This window comes from Aethalodelphis obliquidens, unplaced genomic scaffold (assembly GCF_003676395.1).
Source record: "Aethalodelphis obliquidens isolate GAN/ISIS:26980383/991018 unplaced genomic scaffold, ASM367639v1 scaffold37, whole genome shotgun sequence".
Classification (NCBI taxonomy): Eukaryota; Metazoa; Chordata; class Mammalia; order Artiodactyla; family Delphinidae; genus Aethalodelphis; species Aethalodelphis obliquidens.
Genome location: NW_020837981.1, coordinates 6,141,064 through 6,166,736, shown reverse-complemented (window position 1 = coordinate 6,166,736; position 25,673 = coordinate 6,141,064). Strand labels below are relative to the sequence as shown.

Here is a 25,673-nt window from a genome sequence, read left to right as displayed (position 1 = left end):
TTCTCAGGCCTGGGCGCCAAGGGACGGTGTGAAAAGCACAGGTTCAGGTGCTACTGAGGCCCCACTGGCCACAGAGTCCCCAGCCCCCTCCAGGGGCCTCCTGACCTCCCAGCCATAGCCCTGTGCTGTAGGCTGGGGTGGAGACCACCCTGTGACTCCCCTGCCCTTGCCTGAAGGGGCTCTGATGTCTCTCTCTAACCTCTTTACACGGTGATACCTCCTCATCTCTCCACAAGGCTAGACATCCCCCAAGGCAAAGATTCTGCAACCCTCCATTGCCCCAGAGACCAGACTGTTTCTGGTGTCCCCTACGCCCATGATTGTCCTGTGTGCAATGATCACAGGCGGGAAGGGAGCTCCACTTGACAGATGAGTTCCCACGGACTAAGGCTGAGGGTGATTTCACCTCAGATGTAGCTGTTCTGGGCAGTGGTTGTGGGCAGCCCCACTAGTGTGTGGCTCTGGGTAATCTGGGCCCAAACACCAGCCTGGGGGAAGAAACCACCCCTCCTTCCTCCCTGGGTCAGTGACCCCAGCGGCTAGTAGGAAGCGTGGGATCCTTATGCCACATGTGGGGAACAAAGCATCAGATTCCTGTCCATTGCTGGAACTCCTCCAAGGTTCTGGCTTGGCTGTTGGAGAAAGTTAGATGGGAAGATACTACAGTTTATTCTCATCCTACTTGTGTTAGATACTTGACTGGATCCCTTCCCTTTCTTAGTCTCATCCCTGACAAGAACACTCTGGATGGGCATTATTGGTCCTATTTTATAGAACTGGAAACTGAGGCTCAGCGAGGCTGTGTAACTTGCCCAAGGAAACACAGCCAGCATGTGGCTGAGAGGAGAGTCACACCCAGATCTGCTGGCCTGTTGTATTTCAGCCCCCGAATGGCCTCCAAGGCTTGGCTTCCCCTACAGGAAGGGGACCCAGAGTAAAACACCTGGCGTGGACCATCCTCCTTGGCACGGAAGCCCCTCAGCCCTGCAAGATGAGACACCAGCTTCTCTGGGCTGCTTGAGGGGCTTGGGCCCCGGGGTTGGTGGTTCTGTTGAGGGGTTTGGGATACACAAGTGGAGATTTCCAGGGCTGACTCAACCTGACAAGATGTGTTCCCCCTTGGCTGCCCCCCCAGGACAGAAACAGGGCACAGTGGGAGGGGGGAGGCAGGAGTTAGGGCAGGTGGGCAGAAGCTTCCGAGAGCAGACCAGAGGGAGAAGCGATGGGTGCAAGAAGAGAAGAGGGACAGCAGGCAGAGGCGGGAGCAGCCCGGCAGGGAAGGTCATGGCAGTGGCAGTGGGCAGCGTCCAAGGAGGTCTGTCCAAAGCAAATGCTGAGTCCTGCTGCCCCTGGGCCTGAGACAGCCCTGGAGGAGGAATTCTCTGGTCCCAGTCTCAGCTCTGTGGGGGCTTTCATCAGCTGAACAACTGCTTTCTTATCCCCAAAAGCCACCCCCATACACACACACAGACACGCGCACGCGCACACACACATGCACACACATACACACCCACACTCCTCTCTTTGGGACAAGAAACCATTCATCTCACAAATGAGTCTACCCCTTCTCCAAAGAGATCTGCACTTCTTCTACCCGCTGGGGTCTAACTGGGGCTCCGGCCCGCAGGGTCAAACACAAACACATCCTATACACACAAGCAGGGGCGGATGTGGGCTGGGCTCAGGGACAGAAGGAGACAGCCATTGTCAAGGCTGGAGCTGGCCGATGGGAGAGTGAAGCCACACCTGGACCGAGGGTTTCCCTAGCCACAGTCAGACCCCAGCTCTGCTCCTGTTTCCAAGGTCCAAAGCTGACCTGTGGGCCAAGAAGGTGGCAGGGTCGACCGTGACAGAGGTGGCAATCCCCCCACTCCGGACCCCCAAGGGCACCATTGCCTCCTAGAGGCCCATTCACCCAGGGCATGCAAAACACAATTCCCTGGACACAGCCAGAGCTTGATGGGAGATTCAGATTTAAATAAGCAGGCTGTGCTCTCCTTGGTAGGGGGAGTTGGGAGAGAGAAATGGGGAGAGAAAGGACCAGGGGATGCAGGAGCACAGTGGCAGCAGGACAGAGCAGAACAGACACAGGGGAGGCTCCCCATCCCCACTCAGTCCCTCCTGCTCCCCCCAGGTCACCACTCACTCGGTAGGTGTTCACATTTCACAACCATGTGCCTGCTGCCCAGCTACAGCATAAGCACTGGGGACCAGGCTGCCCCTCGCTTCTAGAATATATTCACTACATCAAAGCAGAAAGCATGGATCCAAGACCTCGAGGACTAGAGGTCCCTAAGATTTAGCCAGTCTGGGGTGCCACTGAGGCTTGCAGCTTCTACAGTAGGGGGCCTGGATTTGGGATCCACTGTTGACATGATCCCCTTGAAATTACATGCAAATGCGAGTTCTGCGTGTGCACGCACTTGTGTGCTATGTGCATGGCACTGAGGAGAGGAATTCGAGCTGCTTTCAGATTCTCAAAGAGGTCCATAGCCAAAGAAGGCCAAGAGCTGTTAGCACACCTAAGCTTCTGCTGGGACCCTGTCTCTAGGGACAGGGTTTCATGATTCCCAAGTCAGCTCTTTAAAATTTATCAAGCAATCCATAAACACTTCTTCTGTGCGATAAAACAAGAGGCTAAGAGACTAGGAAAGCATTCACAATAGTCACAAGTCTGGGGAAGGAAGAGGAGGAGAGAGTCCAAGTCATCCATCCACCCATCCACCTAGTGAATGTTAACTGAGCACCTAGTCTGTCCCAGGCACTGACTAAGCATCGGATGCTGTGATTACGAAGTGGAAAAAGACAGGATTCCTATTCTCAGTGTTGAAATGTAGCTATGGAGACAGACACATATTTCACCGAAATACCGATTGTTAAGACGTGCTTTACCAGAAGGATGTACCACTCATCTGTCATGGGACACGGAAGCTGGAGGGAGGTATGCTCCCCATGACAGCCAGGTAAAGCCTTCGGAGAAGAGACATCCACTGGTGTCATAAAGAAGTAAGTTGGAATCTGTCAGTTATACAGGGACAGTCAATAGCATTAGAAGCAGTAGCAGCAACAGCAAGTGCAAAAGCTTAGAGGAACGGGAGTGCTTGTTGTTTTCAGAAACCTCAAGTGGACCAGTATGGCCAGAGAAGGACAGAATAAAGGTTATACAACACCTGGGACTTCCCTGGTGGTCCGGTGGTTAAGAATCTGCCTTCCAAGGTAGGGGACGCAGGTTCGATCCCCGGTCAGGGAACTAAGATCCCGCATGCCACGGGGCAAATAAGCCCGCACATGCCACAACTACTGAGCCCACGCACCACGACTAGAGAGAAGCCTGTGCGCCACAACTAGAGAGAAGCCCGAGGGCCACAACGAAGAGCCTGCACACTGCAAAAAAAGATCCCGCGTGCTGGGCTTCCCTGGTGGCGCAGTGGTTGGGAATCCGCCTGTCGATGCAGGGGACACGGGTTCGTGCCCCGGTCCGGGAAGATCCCACGTGCCGCGGAGCGGCTGAGCCCGTGAGTCGTGGCCACTGGGCCTGCGCATCCGGGGCCTGTGCTCCGCAACGGGAGAGGCCGCAGCGGTGAGAGGCCGGCGTACCGCAAAAAAAAAGATCCCGCATGCTGCAACTAAGACCTGACACAGCCAAAAATAAACAAATAAATAAATAAAAAGATTATACATCACCACCATACACACATACACATACACACACGTGCACACACACACTTATATGACAGACCGAGCATCCTGGGATGTCCCTATCTTCCTCCTCTTGAAGAGCCTTAGTTTCCCCATCTGCACAGTGGGTTTGCGGCACACAGTGGATGCTGTGAGACAGGAGTGCTAGAAAGTGCTCAGTGTCCATCTCCTTTGCCTCTCCCAAGCCAGGCCACCATTGGACTCACATCCCCACAGAGCCCCATCCTGGAGCAAGGACATGACAGGAAACCCAGAACCCATGACCAATGCCTATCACTCCTCAGAAGGTTTGAGATCGGGGACAAAACATCCAAGACACTGAGGCTTGACAGAACACCCTGGTTACTGCTTGCCCTGCACTGGCGTCCAGTGAATGATCCAGGCGAAAGCCAACTGCACCAGCTGGACGAGCCACAGAGATGACTGTAGTTGGGATGGAGAAGACTGCTGGATCTAGCTCTGCCACTGTCTCGCTGGGTGACTTGCCAGGCCTGTTTTCTCTTCTGTAAAATGGGAGCCACGAAGAAAAAGATGCCAAGAATAAAGCATCACCAAGAGTAAGAGACGCTACTCGAGGGCCGCCTTCTCCACAGGGCCCTTCTCTTGGTGCTGACAGTGCCTGGCTCTCGGCCGCTGCTAATTCCTTATTACTAATGCTGCCTGCTTTCCTCCCTCCCACCTGACTCAGACGGTCCACGAGGTGTGGTCTCCCCTCTGAGTCTAGGCCCGCCCAGTCAACTTAATTTGATGGAGGGAGGGTCAGACCACCTCAGCCAACAGTCCCTCGAACGATGGTCCCCCTTGCCTGACTCAGAGCTCAGCTTTCCAGGCTGGCCAGAGGGAGCTGGGCATCCTCCCAAGCTCCCAGCTGGGTTGGAATGGCCATTCCTCCCAGGCCCTGGGGCTGCCCCCCACCACCCCACACGACCACAAAGGCTGCTGGGAACAAATTTCAGTTTCTGAAGCCCACTCAGCCCCAGCGAGGCAAACTCCCACCCTCGATAGATAGGTGGCTTTGTTCTACACTTCCGGGCGGCCTCTCAGCTCAGCCGCACCTGGGGAGAGCGCAGTCCCTAATTCCTGGGAACCTTTTAAAGCAGGACACTGTGGTCACCCCTCTATGGCTTCTAACAGCCCTGTGTGTGCCGGAGCCTGCAGCCCTGTCTGGTAAGCCTCATGAGACCTTTGCTGCTGTTCTCAAATCTCCAATGAGACCAGAGCTGCAAAGAGGAGGGTGTCCTCAGTGCTACAGAAGATAGTACTGGGACCCAGGAGGGCAACTGGGTTAACAGCTCCAGGAAGAGCCTCCTACGGTTTGAAGAAAGAGGTCTGCTTTGACAGAGCATTCTCTGAGCCTGGAGATGTTCGGAACACTGGCACGTGTTCTGTGCCAAAAATGTAATCCAGTCAAATAGGTATGCAAAATGTTAGGTTGAAGAAGAAAGGTTAGCAGGTTTTGTACTGCAGGACTTCTCAGAGCCTTTACTGTGTTAGCATGGTGTGTTTCCAAGGGAAGGACAGTATGCTATGTTTCCCAAATGTATCTGACCCCAAAGCCCTTCCCCCAACCTCCACAAAGTATCACTTGACAGTAGGGCCACATCTTCAAGCCACATCTGGCCCTGGAGGAAGAGGGAAAGAAAACAGTTGCCTTAAGCATCTGACCTGGAGTGGGACAGCTACATCTCCTTTGAGGGGGTACAGGGACTACCCGGGAGGGGCTCTCGGCATCCCTCTGAGGTTCCTGAGAGCTAATGCTCAACATGGGGTAACTCTACTTTTCTGGAGGTGGAGTCCCACAGTCCCCACACTGCTGTGAATTTAAATTCCAAACAACGCCTGGCAGGGAAGACCCCCTCCCCATGCCACCCACCCCCCACTCCCTCTAAGATCTGGCTTCCTCGGCCAAGGGCCTCACAAGTTTCCCTCCAAAGACATATAGTTGTTGCCACAGATCAGGGGTTGAAACAGGGGTTCACAGGGCCCGGCTTCTAGACACAGAGGCCTTTTAAAAAACTGCGCAGAGTACCTGTGTGTGCTCCGGCCTGGCAGCCTTACCACAAACCGAGAAGCCAAAGGGTCCCCATGAGCATCCGAGTCGCGTCCTGGGGTCTGGCCTGCACTTCGCCCGTGAACTCTGCCATCTCCCCCTCCGCTCCCAGGGCCAGTGCTCCACTCAGAACCCTTGGCTTTTCTTCAGCTTCCAGAGCTGAGGTTCCGGGGCACAATGCGCTTCTGTGCCCCCATGTCCTCACACCTCCCCCCGCCCAAAGCCCAGCTGCATTCATGGTGTTTTGCTATTGTGGTGGGAGCAGCCTGGGGTGGTGCAGGAGGGGGTGGGCCCTTGGCACAGGGACCGGTGCAGACAGGCCGTGGTCAGCGGTCAGCATGCAAGTCACATCCGCAGGCACTGCCACCAGGCCTGCCAGGCTTTGCACAGAATGGCGACGCTCCTGGGCCCCTGGGTCCCTTCGTAGAGTCCCCTCCAGCCCACACACGACTTGCTTCCTGCCCAACAAGCCCCTTGGTGGCATTCAGGTGGGGGGTATTTTTTCTTGTTCTCTCAACCAGTTGCTATTCTGGAGCCATATTAGGTCACCAGCTAAGCCCTGGACACAGGAAAGGCCTGTCCCCAGGAGCACAGCTGGGGCTTCAAGAGGGTTTAGGAGGCAAAGCGGGTGGGGGGTGAGAGCGAGTGAGTCTGAAGCCAAGAGAGTCTTCCGGAAGTCAACAGGCCCAGCCCTCCAGCCCCTGCAAGGAAGCCCCTCTTACCTCCCTAACCCAGCCTGTCTGTAGGCACATCCTCTCCTGTACAGCTCTCAAATCCCATACACATCACCCTGGGGGAGAGCAGAGACTACATTTTACAGATAGGTAAACTGAGGCCCAGACGGAGACGAGGGTTCCTCCAAAGTCAGATCGTGAGAGACTTTCTTCCACCACCGCTCTAGATAACCTTTACCAGCTCCTTCTACAGTGGCCCCAGCAAAGGAATGTGCCTCTTCATGAGGACATCGAGGTAAACAGCAGTGAAGTGACAAAAGGCAGGTCTCACTGAGACTTGGGTGGGATCCTGGATGCCAGAAATTTCCAAGAGGAGGCACAACAGCCTACCCCCACAGGGGACTCCTGATGGCCCCAAACTCCCAGGCCATCTTAGCAGAGACCCACATGGTGGAACAAAGCCACCGTAGGGTGGGAACAGAGGGAAGCCAGTAGAGGCTGATTAGGGGACTCTGACTTGACCCGTGAGTCGTGGTCACCCTCCTGCCTTTGAGCTCCCACAGGACCCCCATGAAACCACCCACCCTTCACATGGGTCTGTCGTCTAATCTGGGGCTCCCGCGAGACTCTGGCAGAATCCCCAGGGGGCCACACAGAGCTCAACAAATGTTTGGTAAGAGAACAAACAACTGACAAGACCCAGGCACCGTCCTGCAAAGCCCCTGGTCACAGAAGCCATTCCCTGAAGAGGCGGCAAAGTCTCTTACAAGAAAGAAGATTCCCAGCCAAGAACAAGTCCTCACGTGGAGAGAGTGCTTTACAGTTTACAAAGAGCTCTGGCATACAAATGCTCTCGCCTGGCACCAAAGAGTGCTTTCCAGACTCATCTCCCCCAGCAATGCCTGACTAGCCCAACACAGGTCAACCAGCCCTCCTCTCTGCTGGCCTGCCATTGGCCCATCTCTAGGCCTCAGACCAGCGATTTACATGTCCATGTCTCCCCTAGTCAATAATGGCAGAGGGGAACACATTATGGGGCCAGAAAGGGCGACCCTCTGTCTTCCCCACCTCCATCCACAGAACACTGGTGTATACACAGGCCTTCTCCCACAAACTGTCAAGTGTTCTGACTCTCCCGGAACTAATTGGTGTGCCCAGGTCTAGAAGGAAAGTGCCCCTCGTGTGTGTCCTCTCCCCTGCCCCTTCCCCCTGCACTTTTGCAGAGAGAGCTGCCAGAAGGAGAGTGAGTGAAGGCCACAGAAGGGTGTCTGCAGTTCCCAAATGAGGCAGGAGTAAGTGGGAGTGGGGCCCGGGAGGAGTCCAGCTGAAGCCAGAGAGGGTGGTATTCGGGAAGGCTCTGAAGACCTCTCAAAGGGGCTGGGAGGTCCTGGCAATCTGTGTATTTATCTAGCTGGGGGAAGATGCACTGCCCCTCCGATTCTGTAACTGAATCCACCCAACAGGCAGACTTTGCAACAGCAGCCGGCCCAGGTTTCTGGAGAAGGCACTGGGCAGCTGGAACCTCTCCCCCTATCTAGCCCCCCTCCCAAGAGCTCAAGAGGATTTCCCTTTCATTTCCTTCCAGGCTGGGAGGGCGGGGGACAGCGCAGTCTGTGGGGTCAGGCCCTCAAAAACCACTTCCTATGTGGCTGGGGGAGGGCGAGCGGCTGGAGGATGTATCTGGGGGTCCCTGTGTGAGAAGAGAAGAAAAATTCTCCGGGCTAGTCACTGCTCTCCAGGGTGCCCTTCGGATCGGGAACCACCGAAGTCGGAGGAGAAAAGATTTTAGGCCCCTCCAGAGGAACTCGGAGCAGAATCCACACTCTCCGTCCCAGCCAGCGGTGGCCGAGAGGGGGATGGGGTTGGGCGTGGGAAGGACACTTGGAAGGGGCTCCCTGCACAGGCCGCGCCCCGGCTGTCTGGAGAGAATCCGGAACCCACCCTCCCAGCCGGGCCCCCCCAGTCCCCTTGGAGCAGGGCGCCCCGGGCTGGAAGAGAGGGCAGGAGGGCCCCGCCCGCGCCTGAGCAGCTCCGGGCCGGGCTCAGCTGGGAGGTGACGCGCTCCCGGCGCCCCGGGGACTTCGGGCGGCGAGTTTGGCAGAGCTGAGCGAAGCCAAGCCAAGCAGGGCCGGGCAATACGGAGCCGGGCCTGGGCCAGGCCAGGAAGAGCCGGGCAGATACGAAAAGGCCCGGCACGGTCGACTGAGGGCGGGGGCGCGCAGGGGCACCCACCTCTCCGCGCTGCAGCTGGAAGAAGCTGTTGAGATAGCTGGAGTGCAGGGGCGAGCCCAGCTGCTCTGGGCGGCCCTTGCCGAAGGCCAGCTCTGGGGGCGCGGCGCCGGCGGGCGGCTCGGGCCGGAAGGCATCGAAGGCGCTCGCCTGGTGCGTGTCCTGCAGCGACAGGTAGACCCAGTTGAGCAGCTGGGCCGGCTGGTACACCGAGGCGGCGCTCGTGTCGATGGCCGACAGCAGGCTCATTTTGCGGCGACGGTGCCGGCCCCCCCCCCGGCCGCCCGCTCGCGCCCCCCCGGAGCGGAGGGGCGGGCACCGGGGAGCCTGCGCCCACTGCCGCCGCCCGAGCCCCGACGGCGATCGCCTGCACCCCGCGCTCAGCCCACAGCCGCCGCCGCCGCCGCCGCCTCCCCCCAACTGCAGCCGCAGAGCGCGCGGGCGGAGGAAGGAGGCAGCGAAAGTTGGGCAGGAAACTTTTGGGCCCGCCCCCTCCGATCCGCCCGCCCCGCCCCACGAACCGCTATCTGCCTCAATTCTGACCCCTTCAGCGGCCGCTCCCGGGGTGGGGTTCTCCGAGGCCCCGCCCCTCCTGGAGCCGTCCTCGCTCTCTATTGGCTGTCTCATTGAATATAGAGTGATGGGGCGGGGTGGGCGGGGAAAGAGAGCTCATCTACATATGTAGCACGGTGCGGGCCCGCCCATTGGGCGGCCCCCTAGCAGGCCCCGCCCCCTCCGTGCGGCCAACCCAGCTCCCCCACCCTACAGGAGCTCAGTGCTGCCCGGGCCTGATCAATCCCGTCTCGCCTTGCTCTCAGCTCTCTTCTGTCTCTCTTTCTTTACAAATCCTTTCCAATTATTTAATTTTCACTGTTTTTTCCCCTATTTTCCTACCTTCCACATACTCTATCCTTTCTCTCAGACTAACATCTCCTGTGTCCATCATCTGTCTGTCGGTTTCGTCGTCTTTCTCTATGGATCTGTCTCCGACTCTGTCTCTGTCTCTGCCTCTCATCTTTTCTACTTTCGTCTAGTCTGATGTGTCTCCCTCTCCTTCCCCTCTCAGGCCCAGAGACACGCGCGCGCGCGCGCACACACACACACACACACACACACATCTCCCTCCCTCTCCTCGCTATCATCGAAGGACCCTCCCCCTCCCACTTAATTCCTTCCATCTGCAGAATCGCTTTGCAGGTCGGCTCAGCCAAGGGGGGCCTGGGTTCCTGTCCCAGGAAGGACTCCCCGCCCCCTTCCCTCGTTCCCCCTCCCCCTCTCTCTTCTCCTATTTCTGCTCTGGGTCCGCCTCACTTCTCGCCCTTTTCCTCAGCCCGGACCCCCGGCCCCAGGCCGCGCTGGTGTTTCTGCGGGTCGCCAGGACCCTAGATGGGTCTGGGGGATCTGGGGAAGACGACTGCCACTCACCGCCCCAGGACGGCCCAGCTAGTCCAAGTATGCCTGAGGGGAGCCCCCGCCCCAGCCTCCGCCTGCGCCCAACACACCCCGAAGCTCCAGGGGGACTTCACCCTCTCAGACTGGGGTAGTCTTCGGGCACCTGCACTGCGCCAGCGCCAGGAACCTAGCGGCGAGGCGCCCGGAGGGGGCCGGAATCGCCTCTCCAACCTCAAACCTGGCTCTGGAGCCATTCCCCCCGGCGTTCAGGTGCCAGCTCGGCTACCTTCCAGATGAGTGGCCTTGGCGTGGCGCCTGACCTCTGCGAATAAACCTGTTTTCTCTTCTGTAAGATGCGGAGGGTCACTGTCCTACCTCTGGGCATGTTTGTGAGCTTACCAGTTTGAGTTTAGTAATCAGAAGATATTCCATAAGGGTCAGCTCTCTGCCATCCCCGCCATGAGGATTTCTCCCACGACTGGCATCGGCACACATCTGTGGATGCTTGGACCTGAAAGGACTTCAGTGATAACCAAGTGCTACCCTTTCCAACCATGTCACCAAGCAAGTACCCCTTGGATTGTCTTCTGTCTCATTTGATCAGGTTTTCAAAGATTTTGTCTATCCAACAATTTGTGATTATTAGGACAAATGATAGCGCACACACCAATCATATCTTAATATTTTTATTCATCCGAGACACATCTCTACAGTACTCTTTATATTTTAAACCTATTTGTTTAAAAAGAAGGTACACACTTGTTAGGAACTGTTCTAGCCATTTACTTTTGGAAACATTTGGGGTCATCTCTGGAACTCCGATACTATCTTTAAGGTTCCAAGGTGGGGGGCTGGATAGGATTTGGAACCACCGATCTAGACTTTGCCTAAATTTCACAGAGAAAACTGCTCGTCAGAGAGGGGACATCTTCCAATTGCACAGGAAGTTGGGGAGCCCAGAGGAGACCCCAAGTCTCCCAGCACCAGCCCAGAATTCTCTGTCTTTGGCCCCCACTCTCCTTCTGGACGAGGGTAGTCCTGTTTGTTGACGTGCTGGTATTTTTCCCTAGTATGGTTTGCAAATTCAAATTGCTATAGGGGCCAAGCAGGTACCACTAGGTATAAGGCAATAGACAGGTAGTGATGGGGCATGTGGAGAACCAAAGTGCTAGCCGCACAAAACCCTTCTGCCATGGTTCTCAGCCTGAGGCTATGAGTCTGACACCTGGTCTGGGGTTCCCTGTCCTTAAGAGTGATTTGATGCTGTGAGGTTGCTTGTCCTACCTGGTGACCACTGGTCTTTTCACCCCAAACCCGCCTTATCCCTGCCCCATAGTTCCTACGCAGGGCCTGGTACATAGATAGCAGATGATCCAAAAATGTTTGCTAGGTCAATGGTTGGATGGAGAGATGGCCAAATTATGCTCCCCATTGAAGCCTGAATGGCTTCTTTGCTTTTGTACTTTTCCCCATCCCCTTGCCCACAGCACACCTGCTCAACACGTGGGCTCTGTATCCAGTTAGCGATCAATAAATTTGAGCAACTGGCAGGCAGTTTGCCTGGATAGCAGCTGATTGGGCCCCTCACCAGCCCCTCAGGTCCCTGAGACAGCACATCCCGTGGGATGGGAGGTGATGGGTGAGGGTGACCAGGTGGGTATCAGAGGCCTGGGTACCAGGATAAGAAGACTGGTCCAGGCCCAAACTCTGTGCCTCCCCACTGCCCATCATGTACACATTAAGAAGCCTTGCTTTCAAAATGTCAGAGGTCCCATCTCAAGCCTTCACGTTACAGAGGAGGACACACCATGGCCCAGAGAAGGAAAGGGAGTGGCCCCGGGTCACCCAGGAAGCCTGATGTCTAAGACACCTGCTCCTAATCCAATCTACATCTAGCTCTCCCTTCCTTGGCCCTGGTCTGGCAGTCTCCTGCATGGCCGCTCTGGCCTATACACTATCCTCAGAACCACAAGTAGGAGGGAACTCTCAGGTGAGGCTTGGATCCCTGTCCCCTGCCCTTTCTGGGACTCCATCCACCCTGTGGTCTCCAGAATGGGACAATGGAGAGAAGACAGGATTTGGAGAAAAGCAACCTGGGTGGGTGGCTTTGGGCAAGTCTCGGCCCTCTCTATAAACCTCAATTTTCTCAGTTAGTGACTGATGGGGTCAAATGAGGATGCAAACAGGAAGGTGCTTTGCTAGCTGGGAATAAGCCATCATGCGGGAAGGAAGTGTGGTATTAATAATTTCAGTAAGAGCAATATTCAACTTTCCTGGACTGGTGGTTGGAGGAGGAGGGAATATGTAGGGAAGTGTCTGCAGCTGAAGTTGCCCAGGCAACAATTCTGATAGGTGTTTGGTGGAGTTTCAGACCAAGTGCTCTGAGCTCAGAGCAGGAGAAACTTTGGAAAGAAGAGCAAGCAGGGGTCTTCATGGGGTGGGGGGAATCAGCCTTCAATTTGGGCTTGAAAGGCCGGCAAAGACGAGTAGAAGAAGATGGGACTTCACAATCCTGTGCAAATTTTTGCTGCTCATTTCACTAAAAAACATCTCGTGGTGATTTGTAACGCAAAGGAGCCCCTAACCCTCTTGAACCTGCCTGCATGCCAGTGCGTCAGGAATTAAAACAGATACGTACTGGGAAGGCTGACGTTTCCCTCTCCTCTGGGCCAGGGCTGAGCCCTGGGCTCCTTTGGGCTGTGTGTTGACACAGAAGGTGTCAGTTTACAGCAGTGATAGCAAAATGGCAAATACTCTCCCTGCACACGCCACTGCCCCATCCCCCAACCCGGGAGAGAAATCACTGAGCGCAGAACTCCTTCCCAGACGGGATGCCAGACTCCACCTCCACACAGCGCTCTGTGTTGCCACTAAGGGTGCCGCTGGCCCAGAAGATGAAAACGATTTGCCATCCCTTATATCCACCCTCCCAAAGAACTCTCTGATCTATATGAGGACTTTGTGCAGAATTAGAAAGAGGCTACCCTCAACCCCAGCGGGCTTGCGGTACCCCTTCTTCCCGTGGATGCAGCCCCCTTGTTGTCAGGGCATAGGACTAAGTAAATGCTAACTAGATTTTGGCAACTACCAACCCCAGATATCGTTGTGCGCTGCTCCAAAGGGAAAACCAGAGAGACAGCCTGACCCCTCCAGGCCCCACTCACAGACTCTTGACCAGAAGAGAACCACACACGGTGGGGAGAGCCATGAACATTGAACTCAGCCGGCCACTGCATATAGGTTCAGAGCAGCGCACAGTGCCTAGGCCTTTGGAGTCTGCCCCCTTCCTCGCTGTGTGACAGTGGCAAGTTGAATATCCTCCGCTGAAGTTTCCTCGTGTGTAAAATCTTTCCATGGTTGCTTGAATCCCAAGACGCAGGAAAGAATTGGGCACCTGACAGCCCTGGCCCCTAGAAGGCCTCAGAGAGTGCTTGCTCAGTTTCAAGGCTAGGTTCCTTGAAGTGGGCGTGAGGAGTACCGGCTTGGATATCAGACGCCTAGGGTTCTCAGCCTGGGGCAAGCTGGCAGACGCCCCTGCACTGCTGATCCCTGGAAGTCATAGGGGCAGGTCTAGCAGACCCCCTGCTCCCCTAGGAACGGCCTTCAGAAAAGTGGTGGGGCAGAGATGGGGCCTTCCTTACATAGGGACCATGGCAGCAGTGACTTTCCTCCTCTCTTTCCAATTCCGCATCCACTTTTCTTTAAAAAACAAGCTGTGTACATTTTACCAATAGTCTGTTAGCCACCCCAACCCCGTGGAGAGACCCCAGGACTTCAGGGCTAGAAGGAACATACCTGGTCACTCGGGACCAGTGATTGAAATGTGAGCGTGTCCTTTTGTGGGGCACAAGTGGGAGTGGCTCTTTGATTTGTATGTATTTAGGCTTGTGGGGCCTCTGGTGGAAGATGGGGGTTAAGACACTCACCCAGAGTTAAGTGTGCAGAGCTCTGTACATTGTCTTGGGAAAAGTCTTGTCCACATCAAAGGATGGAAGGGAAACTGGCTAATGGAGACTTTGGGAGGGTTTGAAATGGCCCCTCCAGTGGCCTTTGGCCTTCCTTGTCTCCTTAGAATCTTTCCATGGTTGCCCAGTGGATAAGGTCCAAACACTCACTGGGCACGACATTCAAGGCCCTTTTGACCTCTGACTCCCGATCACCTTTCTACCTTAATTGTAGTTTCAACCTACCCTCCAACCCCTACACCACACGTGTGCCCTGCCCTCTGACCAAATGAAACCACTGACCTTTCCCCACTCTTGCAAGGCCTTCCTCACCTCCGTGCCTTTGCACATGCTGTTCCCTTACCAGGAAGAGCCCCTCTTTCAGCCTTCCCAGCAGACTCCTCTTACCCTTCAAGACTCTGTCGAAAAAATGACTTTCTCCAAGAAGCCTTTTGTAACCACGACCCCCACCTCCACCCTCACACACACCCACTAGATGTTTTCTGTTTTATTCTTGACTATCAGTGTTTGCATGGTATTATGACATCATAATACCGTGAGAAGGTCAGTCCTTCCTTCTCACCCCCTGCCTCACAGCACCGCCACTGACGAGCTCCTTTGCCTGACCCAGTGCTGGATCAGAGCAGCCCCACTGTTTACTTAAGGAATGAACGAATAAACTCAGAAAGCCTTTGTGGTTTGTAGACTCAGAGACAGGAGACTGTCAAATCTGGCCTGGAACGTCTCAGAGGCTCAGAGGATTGCAGAAACTCGGGGGGCTCTGGCAGGGAAAGTCACTGTTCCCTGCGCATCCATGCTCTCCCTCCTTTTCCCAGCCTCCCTTGCAGTTGGGCTGGGGCCACGGGACTTGTTCTCGGTGACAGGAAGGTGAGAAGAAACAGCATGTCTCTGGTGAGGCAGCAAGTGTCGGTGAGGGTTCTCCATATTTTCTCTCTCCCATTCTGCTGGTGGGAAGTGAAAGATTCCAGGACAGAAGAGGCCAGATCCCTGTATCCACATCGCAGGACAGCTGACGTGGAGGACCTCTCAGACTGTGTTGGGGGCTAGAAACAAACCTTCTGGTGTTCAGCCTCTGAGAAGGAGGTGCGGGTGGGGGATTATTTGTTACAGCAGCAGAGCCTGCTCTAGCTCAGCTAAGAGAAGCGCTCAAAGATGATCCGGTCCCCAAACCTCATTTTACCGATAGGAAAACTGCCACCTAGAAGAGGAAAATCACCTGGCTTCTGCGTCTGTGACTTTTGAGTTGTCCGCCTGAAAAACTATGTGACGGCAGCAGCCAAGTCTTCTGATTTCCAGCGCCAACCTTCCCCTTCTTCCTCAGCCTACGCACGCAGAGGGTGTTAACCATCATCCCCACTCCGTAATATTATTTTTTATTTAACTCTTTGTTTATTAATATAATAAGTCCCTAGGAACAAGCTGGTCAGAGCAAAACCTGGACCTTGACAATATCTTCTATCTACCTATGAGGTCGACCCTTAGCCAATCCCCCAGGCTCCCCCAATCAGAGATAATCAGCGTGTAGAATAATTCCCTTGATCTCCTATTTATAGAGTTTTGTCTCGTATGTGTATATATATTCTAAATATATATATATTTGATTTATTGTTTAACTTTATTTAAAGAATATCATACTGTTTGAAATCTTTGTGACGTGCTTATTTCACCTAATATAGTACCGCTAAATGGTAATCACATTGAGGAGTGCCACTGTCACCCATGCATTCAGATGGCTGTGCTCTGTTCCACTGTGTGACTACAGTACAGTTCACTCAACCATTCTCCTGTTGATGGCTCTTGCAACAGTGCAGGCGGGACTCTTCCTGACCTACCTTTGCAAGAGTATCTCTGGTGTATGTGCATTTGCTGCACTGCAGGATCCGTCAGCGTTCACCTTTACATGATATTGCTAAATGTTTTCCAGCAGAAGAGGTCCTATGGGTCCACACTCTCTGCAACACTTGATTTCAGACTTTTTTATTTTGCCAAACGTGTGCGCCATTAGTTCTCCTGACACTGTGGCAGGCTCCCTGACCTCCCTGACCTCCGTTTCCAAATCCGCTGAAGGGAGGTGATATTCTCAGTGCCTACACGGCTCCCAAAGTGAGGCCAACAGGAAGAATGGGTGGTGTTCATGCAGGTCACACGAAGCCAAGGAGCAGGAAGTCTGGCCTTGCTCTGCCATGGTCTGCACAGCGACGGACAGGCAGCTACTCCTTCCCAAGTCTCCAGGACCTGGCAGTTCACTCCATTTCAAAAAAACAAGAGGCTGAGAGGAGTCAGCGTGTGTAATCAGCACACTGGGATACGGAAAGCAGAAGCAGGCAGACCCTGAGAGTTCAGGGCTGGGAAAGGATTCCAGGCCCACCCAGATCAGCCAACTCATCTGACCCACGCTTGGGGGGTTTTCCTGTTGGCTCATGAAGTGATATTTAGTCAGGGGTATTGTTCTCCCTGGTCTCTGCCATTGATAAGACAGAGAAAAACAGCTCCCACAATAACACTGATGCCGCCAGCCTTTCCTGCCACTTGCCTGCCTGGTTGGAGTCCTTCTCTCCTGCACTCCTTCCTCTCTCTCCTTCCAGAGACTGTGATTCAGGCCAAGATTCCTCGTGGGGCTGAGGAGTCGGGGGTGGGCTCAGTGCCCACCTTGAGTGGCCTCAGCGGGCTCCTAGCTCCTTCTAACCTTGGACCTTCAGACTGTCAGAGCCCAGAAGGCTCCTAGGCGGCGGTGTGCAGAGACCAGCTTACACCGGCTCACCAGAGCCAACTGCTCCATGTTTAGGGATTCTGTCAGTCAGTTGTTAAACACGTCATTACAGGCTTCCCTGGTGACGCAGTGGTTGAGAGTCCGCCTGCCCATGCAGGGGACACTGGTTCGTGCCCCGGTCTGGGAAGATCCCACATGCCGCGGAGCGGCTGGCCCGTGGGCCATGGCCGCTGAGCCTGCGCGTCCGGAGCCTGTGCTCCGCAACGGAAGAGGCCACAGCAGTGAGAGGCCCACGTACAGCAAAAAAAAAAAAAAAGAAAAAAACCCAGTCATTACTAAAAATTAAATTGTTTAATATTACAATTAAATAACATAATAAAACACAGGCAATAAATACTTACAACTCATCACATCCTAATTATTTGATTACCTTTTGCTGTTTTCAAAAACATTGCACAAAATATTGTTTTGTGATACTTTTGTTTCATTCATAAAAAACATACACTGGTATACATACCTGGTGTACCTGGTCATGATATAACCAGAAATACATGATATGTATTTCTTTCTTTTTCTTTTTTCTTTTTTTTGTGATAAGAACACTTAGGGACTTCCCTGGTGGTGCAGTGGTTAAGAATCTGCCTCCCAACCCCGGGGACACAGGTTTGAGCCCTGCTCCGGGAAGATCCCATATGCCGCAGAGCAACTAGGCCCGTGCGCCACAACTACTGAACCTGTGCTCTAGAGCCTGCAAGCCACAACTACTGAAGCCCACGCGCCTAGAGCCCGGGCTCCGCAACAAGAGAAGCCACCACAATGAGAAGCTCGCGCACTGCGATGATGAGTAGCCCCTGCTCGCCGCACTAAAGAAAGCCCGCACGCAGCAACAAACAGCCAATGCAGCCAAAAATAAATAAAATTAAATTTAAAGAAAAGAGCCTCTACCCTTTGCTAAGGTCTACCCTCTTAGCAAATTTTTGAGTGAACAATGCAATATTGTTAACTATAGCCACTAAGCTGTGCCGTAGATCTCTAGGACATGTCTTGTATACCTGAAACTTTGTACCCTTTAACCAATACCTCCTCCCAGCCCCTGGCAACCATCATTCTAGTCTCTGCTTCGATGAATCTATGTTAGCTGCCTCGTATACGTGGTAGCATGTAGCATCTGTCCTCCCGAGCCTGGCTTATTTCACTTAGCACAATGTCCTCAACATGTATTTCTTTTTTTTTTTTAAACATCTTTATTGGAGTATAGTTGCTTTACCATGTTGTGTTAGTTTCTGCTGTATAAAAAGGTGAATCAGCCATATGTATACATACATCCCCATATCCCCTCCCTCTTGAGCCTCCCTTCCACCCTCCCTATCCCACCCCTCCAAAGCGCCGAGCTGATCTCCCTGTGCGATGCAGCTGATGTCCACTAGCTATCGATTTTACATTTGGTAGTGTATATATGTCCATGCCACTCTCTCACTTTGTCCCAGCTTACCCTCCCTCCTCATGTAACATGTATTTCTTAAGCCACTATTTAAAACATCTATCAGCTGCTATTACACTACTGTTCAAAATTCTCCAATAGCTTCCACCACGCTCGGAAAAAGCCCAGAGCCCTGATCCTGTCCACAAGCGCTGCAGAATCTGCCCTCTCTCTCATTTCCTGCACTCTCTTTCTGGCCACTGGCCTTCTTCTTACTCTTCTATGACCCTCAGCTTGTTTGCCCCTTGGGGTATTTGCACTAGCCATCTCCACTGCCTGGACCATTCAGCCCCAAATATTTACCTGGCTGCACAGATCATTCAGGCTTCAACTCAAACGTTGCCTCCCTACTCATTTATTTGTTCACTTATTTATTGTGGGTCTCCCCTGCCTCCAGCCCCGCACACACACACACACACACACACACCAGGATGTAGACAGGGACTTTGCCCAGCACACGGCATACTGCCTGGCACACAGTAGGGCATCAATTCATGTTGGTGAGTGAATGCACTGACCCCAGCATGTGGGAGCAGTACTCCATGTCTCCTAACAATTGGAAACTATCTTGATGTTCTCCCTGAGCCCGTCAGCAGAAAGTGAGGTCCAAAGAGATAAGAGATGCCATAAGGTCACTGAGGGAGTGAGTGGAGTGAGGTGTGCAGCCCTGGCCACCTGACACCACTGTGCCCTGCCGCCCTGAGCTCCCCAGTCTGTAGCCAAAGGTTTTGTCCTTGAGTCTCCCTCATGCCTGGGCCTGTAGGAATTCCAGCTCTCTTGGACCTTTACCAGAGGGTTTGGCGCCTTTATCCCTTTTAGTTTCATTATTTTATGTTGCTTTCTTGTGTTTTATTTTTGCTGTATTTTATTTCATTTCATTATTTTATAATAACGGTCCACAGTTTCTGTGTTCTGGTGGAGGCTAATCATTTACTAGTAGATCCTGAGCTTTGGTCATTTTTCTTCTCCCTGCCTCTCCCTTCCTCCCCAGTGATGGCCCTCTCAGGCCGATCCCCTTTCCACTGTGCCCCAGCTGCCCCCTTACTAGGAGGAAAACACCGTGCTCCTCAGGGCCTGCTGGGTGAGTGTTAGGGCTTGCCCCACCCACCCCTTAGTGCCTTTCCCTAAGGCCCCTTCCTTTGTGGGCCCTGACTCCAGAACCTGAACGAAGACTCCCTGAACCTCAGCTTCCTTGTCAGTGCTTTGGACATAGGGATCTATGCTGTGCCTACTTCCCAGGGCTGAGAGGATCCAATTAAAACAAGTCGTTGTGAGCATCCTTTATGGGCTCTGAGGTTCTATCTGATCTTGAGCATGTGTCCGCAGTCATGAGCAGAAAGGTCTTCTTACTTAGCCCATTGGTCCTTCTGTCCACAGGCTGCCTCGGCCAGTTTCGAGCCCCTTCCCCTCAATGTCCTCCCTCCTCTAGCGGACATGCTTCTCTCAGCCTTGCTCAGCCCTGCCCTCCCAGCCTCCTGAGCCAATAAAAAGGCTCTCTGATGCATATAGCCACTCAGACCCACTCCCCTTACTGCTGGATTGCCAGATTTAGCAAAATAAAACAAACAAGTTTGCCGAAATTTGAACTTCAAATAAACAATACTTTTTTTTTTTAGTGTAAGTATGTCCCATACAATATTTGGGACATACTTATACTAAAAAAATATTCGTTGTTCATCTGAAATTCGAATTTAACTCAGGGTCCTCCGATATCTTATCTGGCAACCCTACTTCAGGGCTTTCCTCAATTTGCCTTGGGTCAGTCACCTAAATCACACTCTGCATTGGTTTCACTTTCTGAAAACAGGAAGCACAAGAGATAACTCTCAAGAAAGTTATGAGACTAAAAGAAAAAAAAAGAAAAAAATGCTTGGGAAAGTCCCCAAGAAGTGTGACTTGCGTACAAGGTTAAGCAAATCTCATCCTGGAGCTTAAAACCGCCCACCAGGTCTGGAGGTGGGGTCTGTGTTCTTCACCCTCCCCAGGAAAGCTTCCCACCCAGGCTTCCCCACCTCTTGTAAAGCCCCCATTCAGTGAGCTTCTTGGCATGGGCCACGCCACGTTCCCCCACTCTACCCTCAACGGCCTGCATGTCCCATCGGTCCCTCATGACATCATACTAGGGCACTGATTTTTCTTCTCCATCCTGAGGCCCGCCATCAGCCCAAGTGGCGAAGCATTAGGACGACTCTACATTTCAGTTTGCTCACACAAGTCCAGTCTCCTGCCGGTCATTCCTGTGTGGATTGTAGATTAATAATGCCTCCTTTCACTTTCAAAAGTGGGCAACAAATCATCGGTGACCCATCACCACCCTGCCTTGTTAGTTCCTTGTCTGCCTCATCTCCAGGGACCATCGCTTCCACTGCACTGCAGTCCTCACGCTTCCCCTGGCCATATTCTGGCCATGTCACTCGGAACCATCTTACTTCTGACGTGGAAAATGCAAGCATCTCTCTTTGACCGTAACCCCTCTCCTTCCACTTACTCCCATCTTTTCTCCTTTCCCCCACCCACCTTACATGTCCTGGTGCATCTTGTCAGTCACTCTTGTCAGCATCCCACTGGTCCCATGGGCCTGGTATCTCACTCGCCCAGAAATTTTCTAGTGTGGATTCATCCATCATCAGCCTTCTCTGGACTGGCCTGGACTGGCAAGAGATGCTGGCGAACCTCACACAATCACATAGTCTGAGGCCACTAAATTCTTGGTGGAGGAAATGGCATCATTGAGCATGTGCTTCTGACAGGACGTCTTGGCTACGATGTAGGGCACAGACTGGGGTGAGGGTGGGGTTCCAGCAAGCATGAGACCAGAGAGGAGCTATTCATTCACCAAGACTTTACTAAGCACCTGCTCCATGCAGGCACTGTTCTAGGCACTGGGGATAAACAGTCAACAAAACAAACAAAAATCTTTACTCTCAGCAATCTAGCAGTTTAGTGGAGGGATTTAGACAGTAGCCGAGTGTATTAGTCTGTATTACACTAATAACAGAACTATGGGAGATGTCTATATCTATATCGTCTATATGTGTATCATCTATATCTACATATGGAGAGAAGTTTATTGTAAGGGATTGGCTCCCTTGGTTATAGAGGTTGAAAATTCCCAAATCTGTATGGCAAGCTGGAGACCCAGGAGAGGTGAGGATCCAATTCCAGTCTAAATCCAAAGTTCTAAGAGCCAGGAGAACCTATGATGTAAGTTCTGGTCGCAGTCTGAGCCCGAAGGCAGAAGACCAACGTCCCAGCTAGAAAATGGTCAGACGGAGAGAGAGAATTCTTTCTAACTCAGCTTTTTATGCTCTTCAGGACTTCAATGGACTGGATGAAGGAGGAGGGCAATCTGCTTAATTCAGCCCCTGGAGGGTGCTTCTGGATGGTCATCTCATCTCATAATGTATGGCCAGGTATCTGGGTGCCCAAACAGACACCCAAAATTAACCATCACCCCATGTAAGCAATTAAAATAAATAGTACATTAAAAAGCGTAAGTGCTAAGGAGAAAAAAAATAAAGGAGGAAAGGAGAATAAGAAAAGTTAGCTGTCGAAGTTTTCCATGGGGCAGTCAGGGTCAGCCCCTCTGAGGAGGTGACAAGCGAGGACCTGAATGAAATGAGGGGGTAAGACTTTGGGGTATCAGAAGGAAATGCATTCCAGGGAGAGGAAACAAGAGTTCAAAGGCTTCAAGGTGGGACTAGGCTGGCCATGTTCAAGGGACACAGAGCAGGACCCAGGAGAGCAAGAAGGAAGGTAGACAGTGATAAAGTTTCGAGAGGAAACGGGGTCCCATGCAGAGCCTTGCGGGTCATTGTAAGGATCATGGCTTTTATTGGGTGCGACATGCAGAGGCACTGGAGGCTTCTGAGTGGAGTGACAAGATCCGACTTTCACTAGAAGCAAGTGACCGTGGAAGCATGGACGCTGGTTGGAAGCCACCATAGTGATCCAGGCAGGAGATGATGGTGGCTCTTCCCAGGGCCTCTGAGCTTAGCAGAGATATTGGACTCTCGACCCAAACACCCACACACAGTGTGCCAGGCCCGGTGCTTAGGTCCTGACACAGGCACACGGTAGGAGTCCTCTAGATGACTCCAGATCGCAATGTGCTAGTGAGTTCTGCCAAAGCCCACGGGTGTGGGCAGCCCGGAATCTAAGGCGGGTCAGCTGTGGTCCATGTCCGCTGGCAGAGTGTGTCTTGCTCATGGCTGGCTTGCTGTGGCACGGCCTAGGAGGATCCCCAGGCACAAGCTTCCCACAGGGGTCAGCTCCAAGTCGGCCGACCTAAAACAGCTAGAGCCCACAGAGATGCCTCTGCAGACCAGGGGCCAAGCAGCCACCCTGCTCAGGTCCCTGCGTCTGCCTTTCTCATCCGTGACTCCCCTTAGCCAGAGCTGACAGGGTTGGACACTTGATCTTGCCCAGGCGGCACAGTTTTCTCTCTTGGAGTGAGAGAGACCCAGCCAACTCCCAGCGCCCGCCATCATCCCAGAGCAAACCCTGCCCTTGGTTTGGTGGGAAGCCAGGCTTAGTGGAAACTCTTGCTCCCAGTGGGCAGGCTCCAAGCAGGTCAGCCACGCCTGACCCCTTCACTGTGTCCGAGGGGCTCCCTTTTCTCCGGAGCCTTCTCATCAGTCCTCCTCAGAACCTGTGAAGGGGAAATGGATTTGTTCTTGAATAAGAGGTCAGACTCAAGGGAGGACTCACTGACCCCCTGGGTCATTATCATGATCACCATTAAAGCTTTAATTAATTTCACAGTGTGGACTTGTTTTTCAGAGTTGGTCACTGCCCCTGGGAATTTGTAATCTGAGACAGATAGACTTGTTTAAGACACGAGTGACAGAAAAGACATTTGCAAACCTCAGGCAGAATTCAGAACTCCACAGATGGAGAGAACCTGAACTTATGCTGAGTATATCTTAGATATGCCACCAAAAGTATAAGCAACAAAAGAAAAAAATAGATAAATTGGACTTCATCAAAATTAAATTTTTTTGTGCACAAAGTAAAATTTTAAAAATAAGTAAATAAAATAAAGTGAAAGGACAACCAACAGAATGGGAGAAAATATTTGCAAGTCATATTATCTAATAAGGAATTTGTATTCAGGATATATAAAGAACTATTACAACTCGTTAATAAAAAGACAACCCTTTTTTTTTTCCAAAATGGGCAAAGGATCTGAATACATATTTCTACAAAGAAGATGTACAAATGGCCATTAAGCACGTGAGAAGATGCTCAATATCATTAGTCATTAGGGAAATGCAAATTAAAACCACAATGAAATACCACTTCACAGACAATAAGATGGCTTTTTTTTTTTTTTTTTTTTTTTTTTTTTTGCGGTACGCGGGCCTCTCACTGCTGTGGCCTCTCCCGTTGCGGAGCACAGGCTCCGGACGTGCAGGCTCAGCGGCCATGGCTCACGGGCCCAGCCGCTCCGCGGCATGTGGGATCTTCCCAGACCGGGACAAGAACCCGCGTCCCCTGCATCGGCAGGCGGACTCTCAACCACTGCGCCACCAGGGAAGCCCAGATGGCTATTTCTTTTTTTAAAAAAATGAAAATAGCAAGTGTTGGTGAGAATATGGAGAAGTTGGTGGTGGGAACGTAAAATGGTGCAGCTGCTGTAGAAAACAGTTCCTCAAAGAGTCAAACGTAGAATTACCACGTGGATGGAGAAATTCCACTCCTAGCTATATACCCCAAAGTGTTGAAAACAGGTACTCAAACAAATACTTGTACAGACATGTTAATAGTAGCACTACTCACAAGAGGCAAAAGGTGGAAACAACCAAAATGTCCATCAACTGATGAATGAATTTTTAAAAAGTGAATATTATTCAGCCATAAGATGGAATGAAGAACTGATGCATGCTACAGCATAAACCTTGAAAACACTCTGCTAAGTGAAAAAAGCCATACACAAAAGAATTCATTTTGTATGACCCCATTTTATATGAAATGTCCAGGACAGGGAATTCTACATGTAGGGAAAAAGCAGTTTAGGGGTTGCCAGGGACTGGGGAGAGAGTGGGGAGAACCGGGAATGATTGCTAAGGGGTATGGGGTTTCTTCTTGCGGTGATGAAAATGCTCTGGAATCAGATAGTGGTGATGGTTGCACAACTCTGTGAATACACTAAAAAACACTAAACTGTACACTTTAAAAGGGTGAATTTGTGTACGTGAATTACACCTCAATTAAAAAAAAAGACCCGGTGTAAATTTTCAAGTCCTGTAGGGACCCGTTCTCCAGCGCCCCCTAGGGGTGAACAGACTCTGGTGTGTTGCCTCCATCTTGGGCTGTGTTGAAAGAAGGACAGCTGGGGGCATGGAACAGGAGCCCTTTCAAAGTAGCTCTGGCACAGGGGAAGATTTGCCCGGTAAATGCAGGAATAGCTCGTGATGCCTGAGGCCAGGCCATGCAGGACTCACAAGGTGTGAAAACAGGAAGGGAAAGTTGTCTGGAACTAAAGCAGCCGCTCTCCCAGCCTCCCTCCTGTCTCTGCTCCAGGCTCCTCAGCCCCCGGGGGATGCTCTTCGTCTCTATTTATGTACAAATCCTCATGACTGCTCCTGAAGGCTCTACCCCTGAAGAGCTCAGCGCTGGCTAATATCTGACCCCGACACGGCATGCTCCAATTCTAGGAGACACAATCTGATAGGACTGAATCCAGCTTCTGGATTGATTCCCCCAGGTCAAAGATGTTCACCCACAGTCCAATTAGCTGTACCTCAGAAGAGGCTGGGGGAAATGGGCCGTTTCTCTTGTATCTTAAGGATGGTCTGCACCACTACGCAGTAGGACAGAGAGGGCCGAAGATCACTTTTGTTCTGTTTCTCTCTGTGTGTCGGCTTTGCTTCCTTACTGCAAGCTGGTGTTTTCCATGTGGCTGCAAGCAGCTCCTCCTTGGAGAAGGAAGGATTCGTCGGCTTCCAACCTGAAGAATCTCAGAGAAGGGACTTCCCTGGTGGCACAGTAGCTAAGAATTCCCCTGCCAGTGCAGGGGACTCGGGTTCGAGCCCTGGTCCGGGAAGATGCCACATGTTGCGGAGCAACTAAGCCCGTGAGCCACAACCACTGAGCCTGACCTTTAGAGCCCACGAGCCACAACTACTGAGCCCGTGTGCCACAACTACTGAAGCCTGCACACCTAGAGCCCGTGCTCCGCAACAAGAGAAGCCACCACAGTGAGAAGCCTGCTCTCCGCAACAAAGAGTAGCCCCAGCTCGCCGCCACTAGAGAAAGCCCGCACGCAGCAGCGAAGACCCAGAGAAGCCAAAAATAAATATATTAAAAAAAAAAAAAGAATCTCAGAGAAGAATTCTGTTTGGTCGAGTTTAGGTCATGGGAAGGTCCTGAAGTCAGTGGAAACCCAGAGCATGGGTAATAATCCAGCCAGGTGCTCCCTCTATAGACATGTGAATGGGGTGGGCATGGCTCCCAAGAAGAGAACGGGATC

The 25,673-nt window shown here is 52.5% G+C and overlaps 1 protein-coding gene across 2 annotated transcripts in view; it reads right to left on the bottom strand.

The window, feature by feature from the left end:
- Positions 1–9,072, bottom strand: part of ZCCHC24 (zinc finger CCHC-type containing 24) — a 61,866-nt gene extending 52,794 nt beyond the window's left edge. The window contains exon 1 of one of the 2 annotated variants that reach the window (XM_027129747.1): positions 8,656–9,072. In XM_027129747.1, the coding sequence (XP_026985548.1) occupies positions 8,656–8,901 (246 nt within the window). In that variant the 5' untranslated portion in view covers positions 8,902–9,072. The remainder of the gene's footprint in view (positions 1–8,655) is intronic. The other variant, XM_027129748.1, reaches the window with a different exon arrangement.
- Positions 9,073–25,673: the final 16,601 nt, after the last annotated feature.